The sequence below is a fragment of the Mustelus asterias genome, chromosome 6 (genome assembly GCF_964213995.1).
Source record: "Mustelus asterias chromosome 6, sMusAst1.hap1.1, whole genome shotgun sequence".
NCBI classification, from domain to species: domain Eukaryota; kingdom Metazoa; phylum Chordata; class Chondrichthyes; order Carcharhiniformes; family Triakidae; genus Mustelus; species Mustelus asterias.
Window position 1 is genome coordinate 119,834,072 of NC_135806.1, and position 12,088 is coordinate 119,846,159.

Here is a 12,088-nt window from a genome sequence, read left to right on the forward strand (position 1 = left end):
GGAATTGGCTAATGTAGACTGGGCGAGCAGACTGGTAGGTAGGACAGCTGAGGAACAGTGGAGGATTTTTAAGGAGATTTTTTTAAGTACTCAGCAAAAATATATTCCGGTGATAAAGAAGGGCTGTAAGAAAAAGGATAACCGGACGTGGATAACGAAGGAAATAAAGGAGAGTATTAAAATAAAATCAGATGGGTACAGAGTGGCCAAAAATAGTGGAGAATTAGTGGATTGGGAAAGCTTTAAAGAAAAACAAAGAACGACTAAGAAAGCGATTAAGAAAGGAAAGATAGATTATAAAACTAAACTAGCTCAAAATATGAAAAATGATAGTAAAAGTTTTTACAAGTATATAAAAAGGAATAGAGTGGCTAGAGTGAATGTTGGACCCTTGGAAGATGAGAGGGGGGATTTAATAGTGGAAAACGAGGAAATGGCTGAGACTTTAAATAAGTTCTTTGTGTCGGTCTTCACGGTGGAAGACACAAATAGTTTGCCGAATATTAGAGATCGAGAGTTGGTGGGAGGGGAGGTCCTTAATACAATTACTGTTACTAAGGAGGTGGTGCTTGGTAGACTAATAGGACTGAAGGTAGACAAGTCCCCGGGCCCGGATGGAATGCATCCCAGGGTACTGAAAGAAATGGCTGAGGTAATAGCAGATGCGTTAGTAGTAATTTATCAAAATTCGCTGGACTCTGGGGTAGTGCCGGCTGACTGGAAAACAGCTACTGTTACGCCGCTGTTTAAAAAAGGAAGTAGACAAAAGGCGGGTAACTACAGGCCGGTTAGCTTAACGTCCGTAGTTGGGAAGATGCTAGAGTCCATTATTAAAGAGGAAATAACAGAGCACCTGAATAAGAATGGTTCGATCAAGCAGACGCAGCATGGATTCATGAAGGGAAAGTCGTGTTTGACGAATCTACTGGACTTTTATGAAGATGTCACTAGTGCGGTTGACAGAGGGGAACCGGTGGATGTGGTGTTTTTAGATTTCCAGAAGGCGTTTGATAAGGTGCCTCACAAAAGGTTGCTGCAGAAGATTGGGGTACACGGAGTTCGGGGTAAGGTGTTGGCGTGGATTGGGGATTGGCTATCTAACAGGAAGCAGAGAGTTGGGATAAATGGGTGCTTTTCTGGTTGTCAGTTGGTGACCAGTGGCGTGCCGCAGGGATCGGTGCTGGGGCCTCAATTGTTTACCATTTACATAGATGATCTGGAGGAGGGGACTGAATGTAGGGTATTCAAGTTTGCTGATGACACGAAGGTGAGTGGGAAAGCGAATTGCATGGAGGACGCGGAAAGTCTGCAGAGAGATTTGGATAGGCTGAGCGAGTGGGCAAGGATCTGGCAGATGGAATATAACGTTAGCAAATGTGAGGTTATCCACTTTGGAAGAAATAATAGTAAATTGGAATATTATTTAAATGGAGAAAAATTACATCGTGCGACTGTGCAGAGGGACCTGGGGGTCCTTGTGCATGAATCGCAAAATCTCAGTCTGCAGGTGCAGCAGGTGATCAAGAAGGCGAATGGAATGTTGGCCTTTATCGCGAGGGGGATAGAATATAAAAACAGGGAGGTCTTGCTGCAACTGTACAAGGCACTGGTGAGGCCGCAACTGGAGTACTGTGTGCAGTTTTGGTCCCCTTATTTGCGAAAGGATATATTGGCCTTGGAGGGAGTGCAGAGAAGGTTCACCAGGTTGATACCGGAGATGAGGGGTGTAGCTTATGAGGAGAGATTAAACAGATTGGGTCTGTACTCGTTGGAGTTTAGAAGGATGATCTTATAGAGACATATAAGATAATGAAGGGGTTGGATAGGGTAGAGGTGGAGAGATTCTTTCCACTTAGAAGGGAAACCAGAACTAGAGGGCACAGCCTCAAAATAAGGGGGGGCCGGTTCAGAACAGAGTTGAGGGGGAACTTCTTCTCTCAGAGGGTAGTGAATCTCTGGAATTCTCTGCCCATTGAAGTGGTGGAGGCTTCCTCGTTGAATATGTTTAAATCACGGGTAGATAGTTTTCTGATCGATAAGGGAATTAGGGCATATGGGGAGCAGGCTGGTAAGTGGAACTGATTCGCTTCAGATCAGCCATGATCTTGTTGAATGGCGGGGCAGGCTCGAAGGGTCAGATGGCCTACTCCTGCTCCTATTTCTTATGTTCTTATGTTCTTATATCCCCTGCTGATGTATCCCAGCTGTTGATGCCCAAGGGACCTCTGGGTGCCCTTGTTCATGATTCACTGAAAGCTAACATGCTGATGCTGTTTCAACAAACAATTAGAAAGTGCAAATGGTATGCTGGCCTTATTGCAAGAGACTTTGAGTATAGGAATAAGGAAGTCTTGTTGCAATTGTATAAAGTCTTGGCCAGACTGCACCTGAAGTAGTGTGTACAGTTTTGGTGCCCTTACCCAAAGAAGGTTATATTTGTAATAGAGAGAATGCAATAAAGCTTCACCAGATTGATTCCTGGGATGGTTGGATTGTCTGATGAGGAGAGACTAAGGAGACTGGGCCTGTATTCTCCAGAGTTCAGAACAATGAGAAATGATTTCATTGAAGGATATAGAATTCTTGTAGTGCTTGACAGAGTAAACGCAGGAAGGATGTTTCCCATGGCTGGGGCCAGAACCAGGGACACACTCTCAGAAGAAGAAGTAGGCCATTTAGGACTGAGATGAAGAGAAATGTCTTCACTGAGAGGGTGGTGAATCTTTGGAATGTTCTACCACGGGGAGGTGTGTTGTTTGATCATTGAGTATGTTCAAGGCAGAGTTTGATAGATTTCTGGATGCTAAAAATATTTCCCAGGGATATTAAAGAAGGGATAGTGTGGGAAAATTGTGTTGAGGTGGAAGATCAGCCATGATCTAGATTAATGCTTGAGAGGTCGAATGACCTTCTGCTCTTATTTCCTAAATTCCTGTGTTAAGAAAACAGATTATCTGTTTGTCATCACATTCTTGTTGTGAGTGTTTGCTGAATGCATTTTCTACATTACAACAGCGACTCCACCCCAATAAGTTCTTCATTCATTGTGAAGCACTTTGAGATACCCAGTGGTTGTGAAAGGTACTATAGAAATGCAAGTCTTTCTGACCATGTAGCATGTATTGTCTTTCTTCATTCTTCCTATTCTTTTGAGTTGAATGATATCTGCCATGTGACTGCCCATTCCTCCTGCCTGCCTCTTGAAGTCCATCACAATCTTCTTTACTGTCGAATGCACTTCCAAGTTGGTTATTTATTCTTTCGTGGGACATGGGCATTGCTGGCTGGCCAACATTTATTGCCCATCCTTAGTTGCCCTTGAGTGGTTTGCTAGACCATTTCAGAGGGCAGTTGAGAGTCAACCACATTGCTGTGGCTCTTGAGTCACATGTAGGCCAGAATAGATAAGGACGGCAGATTTCCTTCCCTAAAGGACATTATGAACCAGATGGGTTTTTCCGACAATCGACAATGGTTTCATGGTCATCAGTAGATTCTCAATTCCAGATTTAAAAAAAATTGAATTCATATTCTACCATCTGCCGGATTCCACCATGGTGGGATTCGAACCCGGCTCCCCAGAACATTAGCTGACTTTCTGGATGAATTGTCTAGCGATAATACCACTAGGCTATAGTCTCCCCACTGAGTTTTGTACCATCTGCAGGTTTTGAGATTGTGGCCTGTACCCCTCAGCTCAAGTCAGCAATGTAGATGAAAAACAGCAGTGATTCCTTGGGGAACTCGACTGTATCCCTCCCTCTGGACTGAAAAACAATTCTCTGTTTCCTATCCCTCAGCCTTCTTTGCATCCATGCTGCTGTTGCCCTGTTTATCGCATAGGCTTTAATTTTGCTAGCATTTGATTTTTATTATTGTCACATGTATTAGCATACAGTGAAGCCTCATGTGACTCGTTATGAAATGTCATTTGAAATGCACAAAATCAACTGCACTGCCCTCATCACCTCTCGGTGATTTCTTCAAAAAGCAATTCACTGAGCATGATTTGCTTGTAATAAGTCCATGCTGGCTCTCCTTTATTAGCACATTATTTACAGACTGCCCTATAATAGTTAGGTTTCTCCTTCTCTCCTTTTTCAGACAAGGCTGTAACATTTGCAACATTTGTTTCTTAAAGACTTGATTAGAACATAGAACATAGAACATAGAACATTACAGCGCAGAACAGGCCCTTCGGCCCACGATGTTGCACCGACCAGTTAAAAAAAAACTGTGACCCTCCAACCTAAACCAATTTCTTTTCGTCCATGAACCTATCTACGGATCTCTTAAACGCCCCCAAACTAGGCGCATTTACTACTGATGCTGGCAGGGCATTCCAATCCCTCACCACCCTCTGGGTAAAGAACCTACCCCTGACATTGGTTCTATAACTACCCCCCCTCAATTTAAAGCCATGCCCCCTCGTGCTGGATTTCTCCATCAGAGGAAAAAGGCTATCACTATCCACCCTATCTAAACCTCTAATCATCTTATATGTTTCAATAAGATCCCCTCTTAGCCGCCGCCTTTCCAGCGAAAACAATCCCAAATCCCTCAGCCTCTCCTCATAGGATCTCCCCTCCATACCAGGCAACATCCTGGTAAACCTCCTCTGCACCCTCTCCAAAGCCTCCACATCCTTCCTGTAATGTGGGGACCAGAACTGCACACAGTACTCCAAGTGCGGCCGCACCAGAGTTGTGTACAGTTGCAACATAACGCTACGACTCCTAAATTCAATCCCCCTACCAATAAACGCCAAGACACCATATGCCTTCTTAACAACCTTATCTACTTGATTCCCAACTTTCAGGGATCTATGCACACATACACCTAGATCCCTCTGCTCCTCCACACTATTCAAAGTCCTCCCGTTAGCCCTATACTCAACACATCTGTTATTCCTACCAAAGTGAATTACCTCACACTTCTCCGCATTAAACTCCATCCGCCACCTCTCGGCCCAACTTTGCAACCTGTCTAAGTCTTCCTGCAAACTACGACACCCTTCCTCACTGTCTACCACACCACCGACTTTGGTGTCATCAGCAAATTTGCTAATCCACCCAACTATACCCTCATCCAGATCATTAATAAATATTACAAACAGTTGTATTAGTTGTAAGTATTCGCATTCCAACCATTATTCATGTAAATTGAGTTTGTGTCTTTATATGCTCTGTTTGTGAACAGAATTCCCACTCACCTGAAGAAGGGGCTTAGAGCTCCGAAAGCTTGTGTGGCTTTTGCTACCAAATAAACCTGTTGGACTTAAACCTGGTGTTGTTAAACTTCTTACATTTGCAATTCCCCAGTCCCCTGGCACCTCTCTTTTTTAAGGAAGATTGGAAGATTGTGGTCACCAACTCTGCAGCTTCCTCCCTTACTTCTATCAGCAGCCAAGGATGCAACCCCATCTGGATTAGTACTGCCAGCCTCTCCGAAGCCTCTTTCTCTTTATTTTGATGTCATTCAGTACCCCATGAACCTCCCAATTTTACCGTATCTTTGACAGAGTCAGCGACAAAAGATGTGCGGGTTAGGTGGATTGGCCATGCTAAATTGACCTTTAGTGTCAGGGGGATTAGCAGGGTAAATACGTGGTGTTGCAAGGATAGGGCCTGGGTGGGATTGTTGTCGGTGTAGGCTCGATGGGCCGAATGGCCTCCTTCTGCACTGTAGGGATTCTATCATTTTAAAAAGAAGACAGCAAAAGGGACACAGCAGAAATTTGAATTCAATGAAAAAAATCTGGAATTAAAAGTCTTAATGATGACCATGAAACCATTGTCGATTGTCGGAAAAACCGATCTGGTTCTCTAATGTCTCTTTAGGGAAGGAAATCTGCCATCCTTTCGTGGGCTGGCCTACATTTGACACCAGATCCACAGTAATGTGGTTGACTCTCAAATGCCCTCTGGAATGGAGGGCAGTTAGGGATGGTCATAGAGTCATAGAGGTTTACAGCTTGGAAACAGGCCCTTTGGCCCAACGTTTCCATGCCGCCCTTTTTTTTAAGACCTCTAAGTTAATCCCAACTGCCCGCATTTGGCCCATATCCCTCTATACCCATCGTACCCATGTAACTATCTAAATGCTTTTTAAAAGACAAACTTGTACCCGCCTCTACTACTACCTCTGGCAGCTATTCCAGATACTCACCACCCTCTGTGTGAAAAAATTGCCCCTCTGGACACTTTTTTATCTCTCCCCTATCACCTTAAACCTATGCCCTCTAGTTTTAGATTCCCCTACCTTTGGGAAAAGATATTGACTATCTAGCTGATCTATGCCCCTCATTATTTTATAGACCTCTATAAGATCACCCCATAGCCTCCTACGCTCCAGAGAAAAAAGTCCCAGTCTATCCAGCCTCTCCTTATAACTCAATCTACCAAGTCCCGGTAGCATCCTAGTAAATCTTTTCTGCACTCTTTCTAGTTTAATAATATCCTTTCTATAATAGGGTTACCAGAATTGCACACAGTATTCCAAATGTGGCCGTACCAATGTCTTGTACAACTTCAACAAGACATTCCAACTCCTGTATTCAATGTTCTGACCGATGAAACCAAGCATGCCGAATGCCTTCTTCACCACTCTGTCCACCTGTGACTCCACTTTCAAGAAGCTATGAACATGTACCCCTAGATCTCTTTGTTCTGTAACTCTCCCCTACCATTAACTGAGTAAGCCCTGCCCTGGTTCAATCTACCAAAATGCATCACCTCGCATTTATCTAAATTAAACTCCATCTGCCATTCATCAGCCCACTGGCCCAATTGATCAAGATCCCATTGCAATTGGAGATAACTTTCTTCACTGTCCACTATGCCACCAATCTTAGTGTCACCTGCAAACTTACTAACCAGGCCTCCTATATTCTCATCCAAATCATTAATATAAATGACAAATAACAGTGGGTCCAGCACTGATCCCTGAGGCACACCGCTGGTCACAGGCCTCCAGTGTGAAAAACAACTTTCTGCAACCACACTCTGGCTTCTGTCAAGAAGCCAATTTTGTATCCATTTAGATACCTCACCCTGGATCCCGTGAGATTTAACTTTATGCAACAACCTACCATGCGGTACCTTGTCAAAGGCCTTGCTAAAGTCCATGTAGACAACCTCAACTTCACTGCCCTCATCTATCTTCTTGGCCACCCCTTCGAAAAACTCAATCAAATTTGTGAGACATGATTTTCCACTCACAAAGCCATGCTGACTGTCCCTAATCAGTACTTGCATCTCTAAATGCCTGTAGATCCTGTCTCTCAAAATACCGTCCAACAATTTACCCACCACAGATGTGAGGCTCACCGGCCTGTAGTTTCCAGGCTTTTCCCTGCAGCCCTTTTTAAACAAAGGCACAACATTTGCCACTCTCCAATCTTCAGGCACCTCACCCGTGACTATCGATGATTCAAATATCTCAGCTAGGGGACCCACAATTTCCTCCCTAGGCTCCCACAAGGTACTGGGATACACTTCATCGGGTCCCAGGGATTTATCTACCTTGATGCGCTTTAAGACTTCCAGCACTTCCTTCTCTGTAATATGTACACTCCTCAAGACATCACTATTTATTTCCCCAAGTTCCCTAACATCCATGCTTTTCTCAACAGTAAACACTGATGAGAAATATTCATTTAGGATCTCACCCATCTCTTGTGGGTCTGCACATAGATGACCTTACTCTCTCCCTTGACCCAACATTCATTGGGTCAGTAAATGTTGTCCCAGCCAAAGACACTCATGTCGTGTAAATTAATTAAAAAGAAAGGCAAAGCAGTTGGGAATGAGACCAGTATGGAAGCAGAAGATTTGTCCAAAGGAGGTGGAGATGGTTGTGGAAGAAAGGCTGACAGGGAAGGAAATCTTGATAAAGAGAGGGGTGCTTTTTGGCCTGGGAGTGTGATGGAGGGAAGGCAGGTAGACATGTGGACACCCAGTGGCCAAGCTCCATGACCCCCAGCTGCTACTGCTGAGGAAAGGCGGTGAAGATGTAAAGTTGTTTAATTCAATGTTAAGAGGCTGGAAGGATCCTGGCCGCCTTCCGACCTGTCAGCTGCACTTCCTCTGCAGTTTTGGCAGGCGTCTGTTGAGAGAGCTGTGGAATTTTGGCCATGGAAAGTTTAAGAAGAATTTGAAACAAATATTGACTGTAAAGCTAAGTCAAAGAGCAATTAAAGCATATTTCCTTTCTCAGTCAGGCAGTAGTGACCGAGCTGTTAACTTCAGCTGAGTTCTGTGCTCCTGCTGGCGTACAGATATTCCCTATAGGAGGAAAGCAATGATGTAAGAGAGACCAGCTTCATTAATCCAAACTAATTATTATTTTCTTCACCCTCCACCTCTCAGGGGAAAGGGTGGATTCATTGATGAGTTGGGGGAGTGGTTGGAGGGGAGGGTGGATGTTGGACTGGGAAGAGGGCTCTGAAAGAATGTTCAATTAAGTACCTAATTTGTTAAAGTTTAAGGTTCATTTATTAGTGTCACAAGTAGGCTTACATTAACACTGCAATGAAGTTGCTGTGAAAATCCCCTAGTCGCCATACTGCGGCGCCTGTTCGGGTACACCAAGGGAGAATTTAGCACGGCCAATGTGCCTAACCAGGACGTCTTTCAGACTGTGGGAGTGTTATGTTTGTTTTCGAGACTCTTCCGTCCTTGATACAAAGGCAAAACACCAACCGCTGTCCGATTCGAAAGTTCTTTATTCTTCTTACATATGCAAGCTGGCAAGCCTTTGCTACGTAACCTCCATTCAGTGCTGGGAGTCAGGTAGCAAAGGCGCGCTGAATAATGGGATAGTCCCCCTTTATGTATTTTTACAATTCTCATAATCACATGCGGTTTGATAACAATATAGCTGATAAGACACCCTTTGCTCTAGTCAGGTTAACTACATCTAAGGTCGTAAAATGGTTATGTTGAAAGAAAGAGAACTATTAATGGGTAATCTCGTTAATCACAGATGTCTTAAGCTTGTCATTTTGAATTCAATTTACAGTAGCATGCGATATTTAACCCCATAATATCTCAGGAGGAAACCAGAGCACCCGGAGGAAACCCACGCAGACATGGGTAGAACGTGCAGATTCCGCACAGACACTGATGTTGAGAATACCTGGTCATAAGCACCAATAGCATGTTGAAGTGCATGAGGACGACAAAGCACTATCCACTGTCTGGGTCTAGCAGGAAGAACATTGGAGACACACTGCCTCAGTTGGCACTCTTCCAATACATTGTGTTATTGCGCACAGGATTACCAGCTGATCAATACCTCAACTGACAACACTTTAAACAGATTGGGAGGGAGAGGCGTAAACTGGAAAAGGCTTGCCAACTACAGTTGGCAAGTACAGTAGGAATAAGCTATAAGTATCAGGAATCATGAACTTGCTGGGTTATAAATAGGTGAGTGAAGACCCATTAGAGAGTCTCTACTTCTCTAATAATTAATGGCATTGCATGCTGTTTGCAATATTTCCGAAGGGAGACTTATCAGTTATGCTTTTGCTGCCACTCCCTGTTTAGTTGCTCCAAGGAGAGTTTTAACACATCTTTTCACTGTTTCTAAGTGGCAGGTTTCTCAGCTTCATGCATTTTACCATGTGGAAGACATTTAGCAAGTGCAACTTGCTGTTAAGTGCTTGTTATAGCAGGTGCAGCATGATTAGTCGACTTCCTGTTGTCCGTCCAAAGGAATGAATTTGTTGTGTGATTATTTCTGTGTCAGACAAAAGCAGCTCACATCCACATGTTGTCGCAATGAGTCACTCCTAAGTTGCAGACATACAGGATAGCTGTTTAAATTATTTGGAACAGATCCTGGCCAATGAGTACACCTCAGCCATCAAGGTCAGGCTTTGAGCTAACAAAGCAATTTCTCATTGAGAAATATAACCAGGTTACGATAACTTAGTTTTATTCATATCACAGGCGATTTCTCCCAGGGATAACCCTTTTTATGCTATTCAAAGTACTCAAGTATTTATGTCTGCTTGGACTACTTACCCCAACAATTCACCTTTACAGTGAAACTATACCAAGATCCTTTCTGCACTCAAGAGGCTCCTTCTACCATCAGTGTACCATGACTGCAGTGTAAACTACTGAGGGAATGCAACTCGTCAAGACTTCTTGAGCAGCATCTCCCGAAGTCTGACTTCCAGCACCTAGAAGGACAAGGGCAATGGGTTCAAGGCACACCTACATATCTATCCCCATTCAGTCATTGTCACAGGATCAGCATCTTGATTTGATTTGATTTATTATTGTCACATATATTAACAGACAGTGAAAAGTATTGTTTCTTGCGCACTATACAGACAAAACATACCGTTCATAGAGAAGGAAACGAGAGAGTGCAGAATGTAGTGTTACAGTCATAGCTAGGGTGTAGAGAAAGATCAATTTAATGCAAGGTAAGTCCATTCAAAAGCCTGACAAGCAGCAGGGAAGAAGCTGTTCTTGAGTCAGTTGGTACGTGACCTCAGACTTTTGTATCTTTTTCCCGAAGGAATAAGGTGGAAGAGAGAATGTCTGGGGTGCGTGGGGTCCTTAATTATGCTGGCTGCTTTGCTGAGGCAGCGGGAAGTGTAGACAGAGTCAATGGATGGGAGGCTGGTTTAGACTGCATTCATGATCTTTTGTAGTTCCTTGCGGTCTTGGGCAGAGCAGGAGTCATACCAAGCTGTGATACAACCAGAAAGAATGCTTTCTATGGTGCATCTGTAAAAGTTGGAAAGAGTCGTAGCTGACGTGCCAAATTTCCTTAGTCTTCTGAGAAAGTAGAGGCGTTGGTGGGTTTTCTTAACTATAGTGTCGGTATGGAGAGACCAGGACAGGTTGTTGGTGATCTGGACACCTAAAAGCTTGAAGCTCCCGACCCTTTCTACTTCATCCCCATTGATGTAGACAGGGGCATGTTCTCCTTTACGCTTCCTGAAGTCGATGACAATCTCCTTCATTTTGTTGACATTGAGGGAGAGATTATTGTTGCCGCACCAGTGCACCAGATTCTCTATCTCATTCCTGTACTCTGTCTCGTCATTGTTTGAGATCCGACCCACTACGGTGGTGTCGTCAGCAAACTTGAAAATCGAATTGGAGGGGATTTTGGCTGCACAATCATAGGTGTATAAGGAGTATGGTAGGGGGCTGAGAACACAGCCTTGTGGAGCACCGGTGTTGAGCATGATCATGGAGGAGGTGCTGTTGCCGATCCAGCCTGCGACTCCCTAGCGAACAAAATTGTGAGATTACCTTCACTACAAAGACTGCAGCACTGTTGAAGGAGGTGACCCCACACCACTTTCTCGAGAGTAGCTAGGAATGAGTAATAAATGCCAACCTTGCCAACGAAGCCCGTGTCCTGACAATATAGACTTTTAAAAATAAATAGTGAGGGTGTGGCCTGTCATATAATGTAATTTACTTGTCTTTAAATTAATTATGATATTTTTCTAGGAAAAGAAGATCTTTCAGATTCCGTGGATGCATGCCGCTCGACATGGCTGGGATGTAGAGAAGGACGCACCTTTATTTAAAAACTGGGCAGTTCATACAGGTAGATAAATAATGGGCCTCTGAATTCAAAAACATGAAGATATTTTAATATTTGTTGAATGTCATTGAGAGAATTTTTATTCTGATAGTTTGAAAATGGCCTCCCATGTCACCAGCCACCCTTCTCCAGTCAGGACGATGGAAACACTTAAACCATTGTTCCTTCCAAGTCTGTCCTGAACTACTTGGTGGGCAGCATGAACTCAAATATACTGAGCTGTCTGTATAACTCTTCCTCCTTCTCCCTTTGCCCAAGCTGTCTTGTATCCACTTCTCTTTGTGTGGCAAGTCTGGCTAAGGATTGTACATACTCACGCAACCATAGCATCACAGAATGATTACAGCAGCAAAGGAGGCCATTTTGCCCATTGTGTTCATGTCGGCTCTCTGCTAAAGTAGCCATGATGTGGAGATGCCGGCATTGGATTGGAGTGGGCACAGTAAGAAGTCTCACAGCATCAGGTTAAAGTCCAACAGGTATATTTGATATCACGAGCTTTCGG

At 43.8% G+C, this 12,088-nt stretch overlaps 1 protein-coding gene across 4 annotated transcripts in view; it reads left to right on the forward strand.

Moving 5' to 3' along the window:
- irf2b (interferon regulatory factor 2b) overlaps nucleotides 1-12,088 on the forward strand; it is a 76,000-nt gene that overhangs the window by 45,872 nt on the left and 18,040 nt on the right. For all 4 annotated transcript variants that reach the window (XM_078215074.1, XM_078215075.1, XM_078215076.1 and 1 more), the window contains exon 4: nucleotides 11,487-11,586. In XM_078215074.1, coding sequence (XP_078071200.1) covers nucleotides 11,487-11,586 — 100 coding nt within the window. The remainder of the gene's footprint in view (nucleotides 1-11,486; nucleotides 11,587-12,088) is intronic.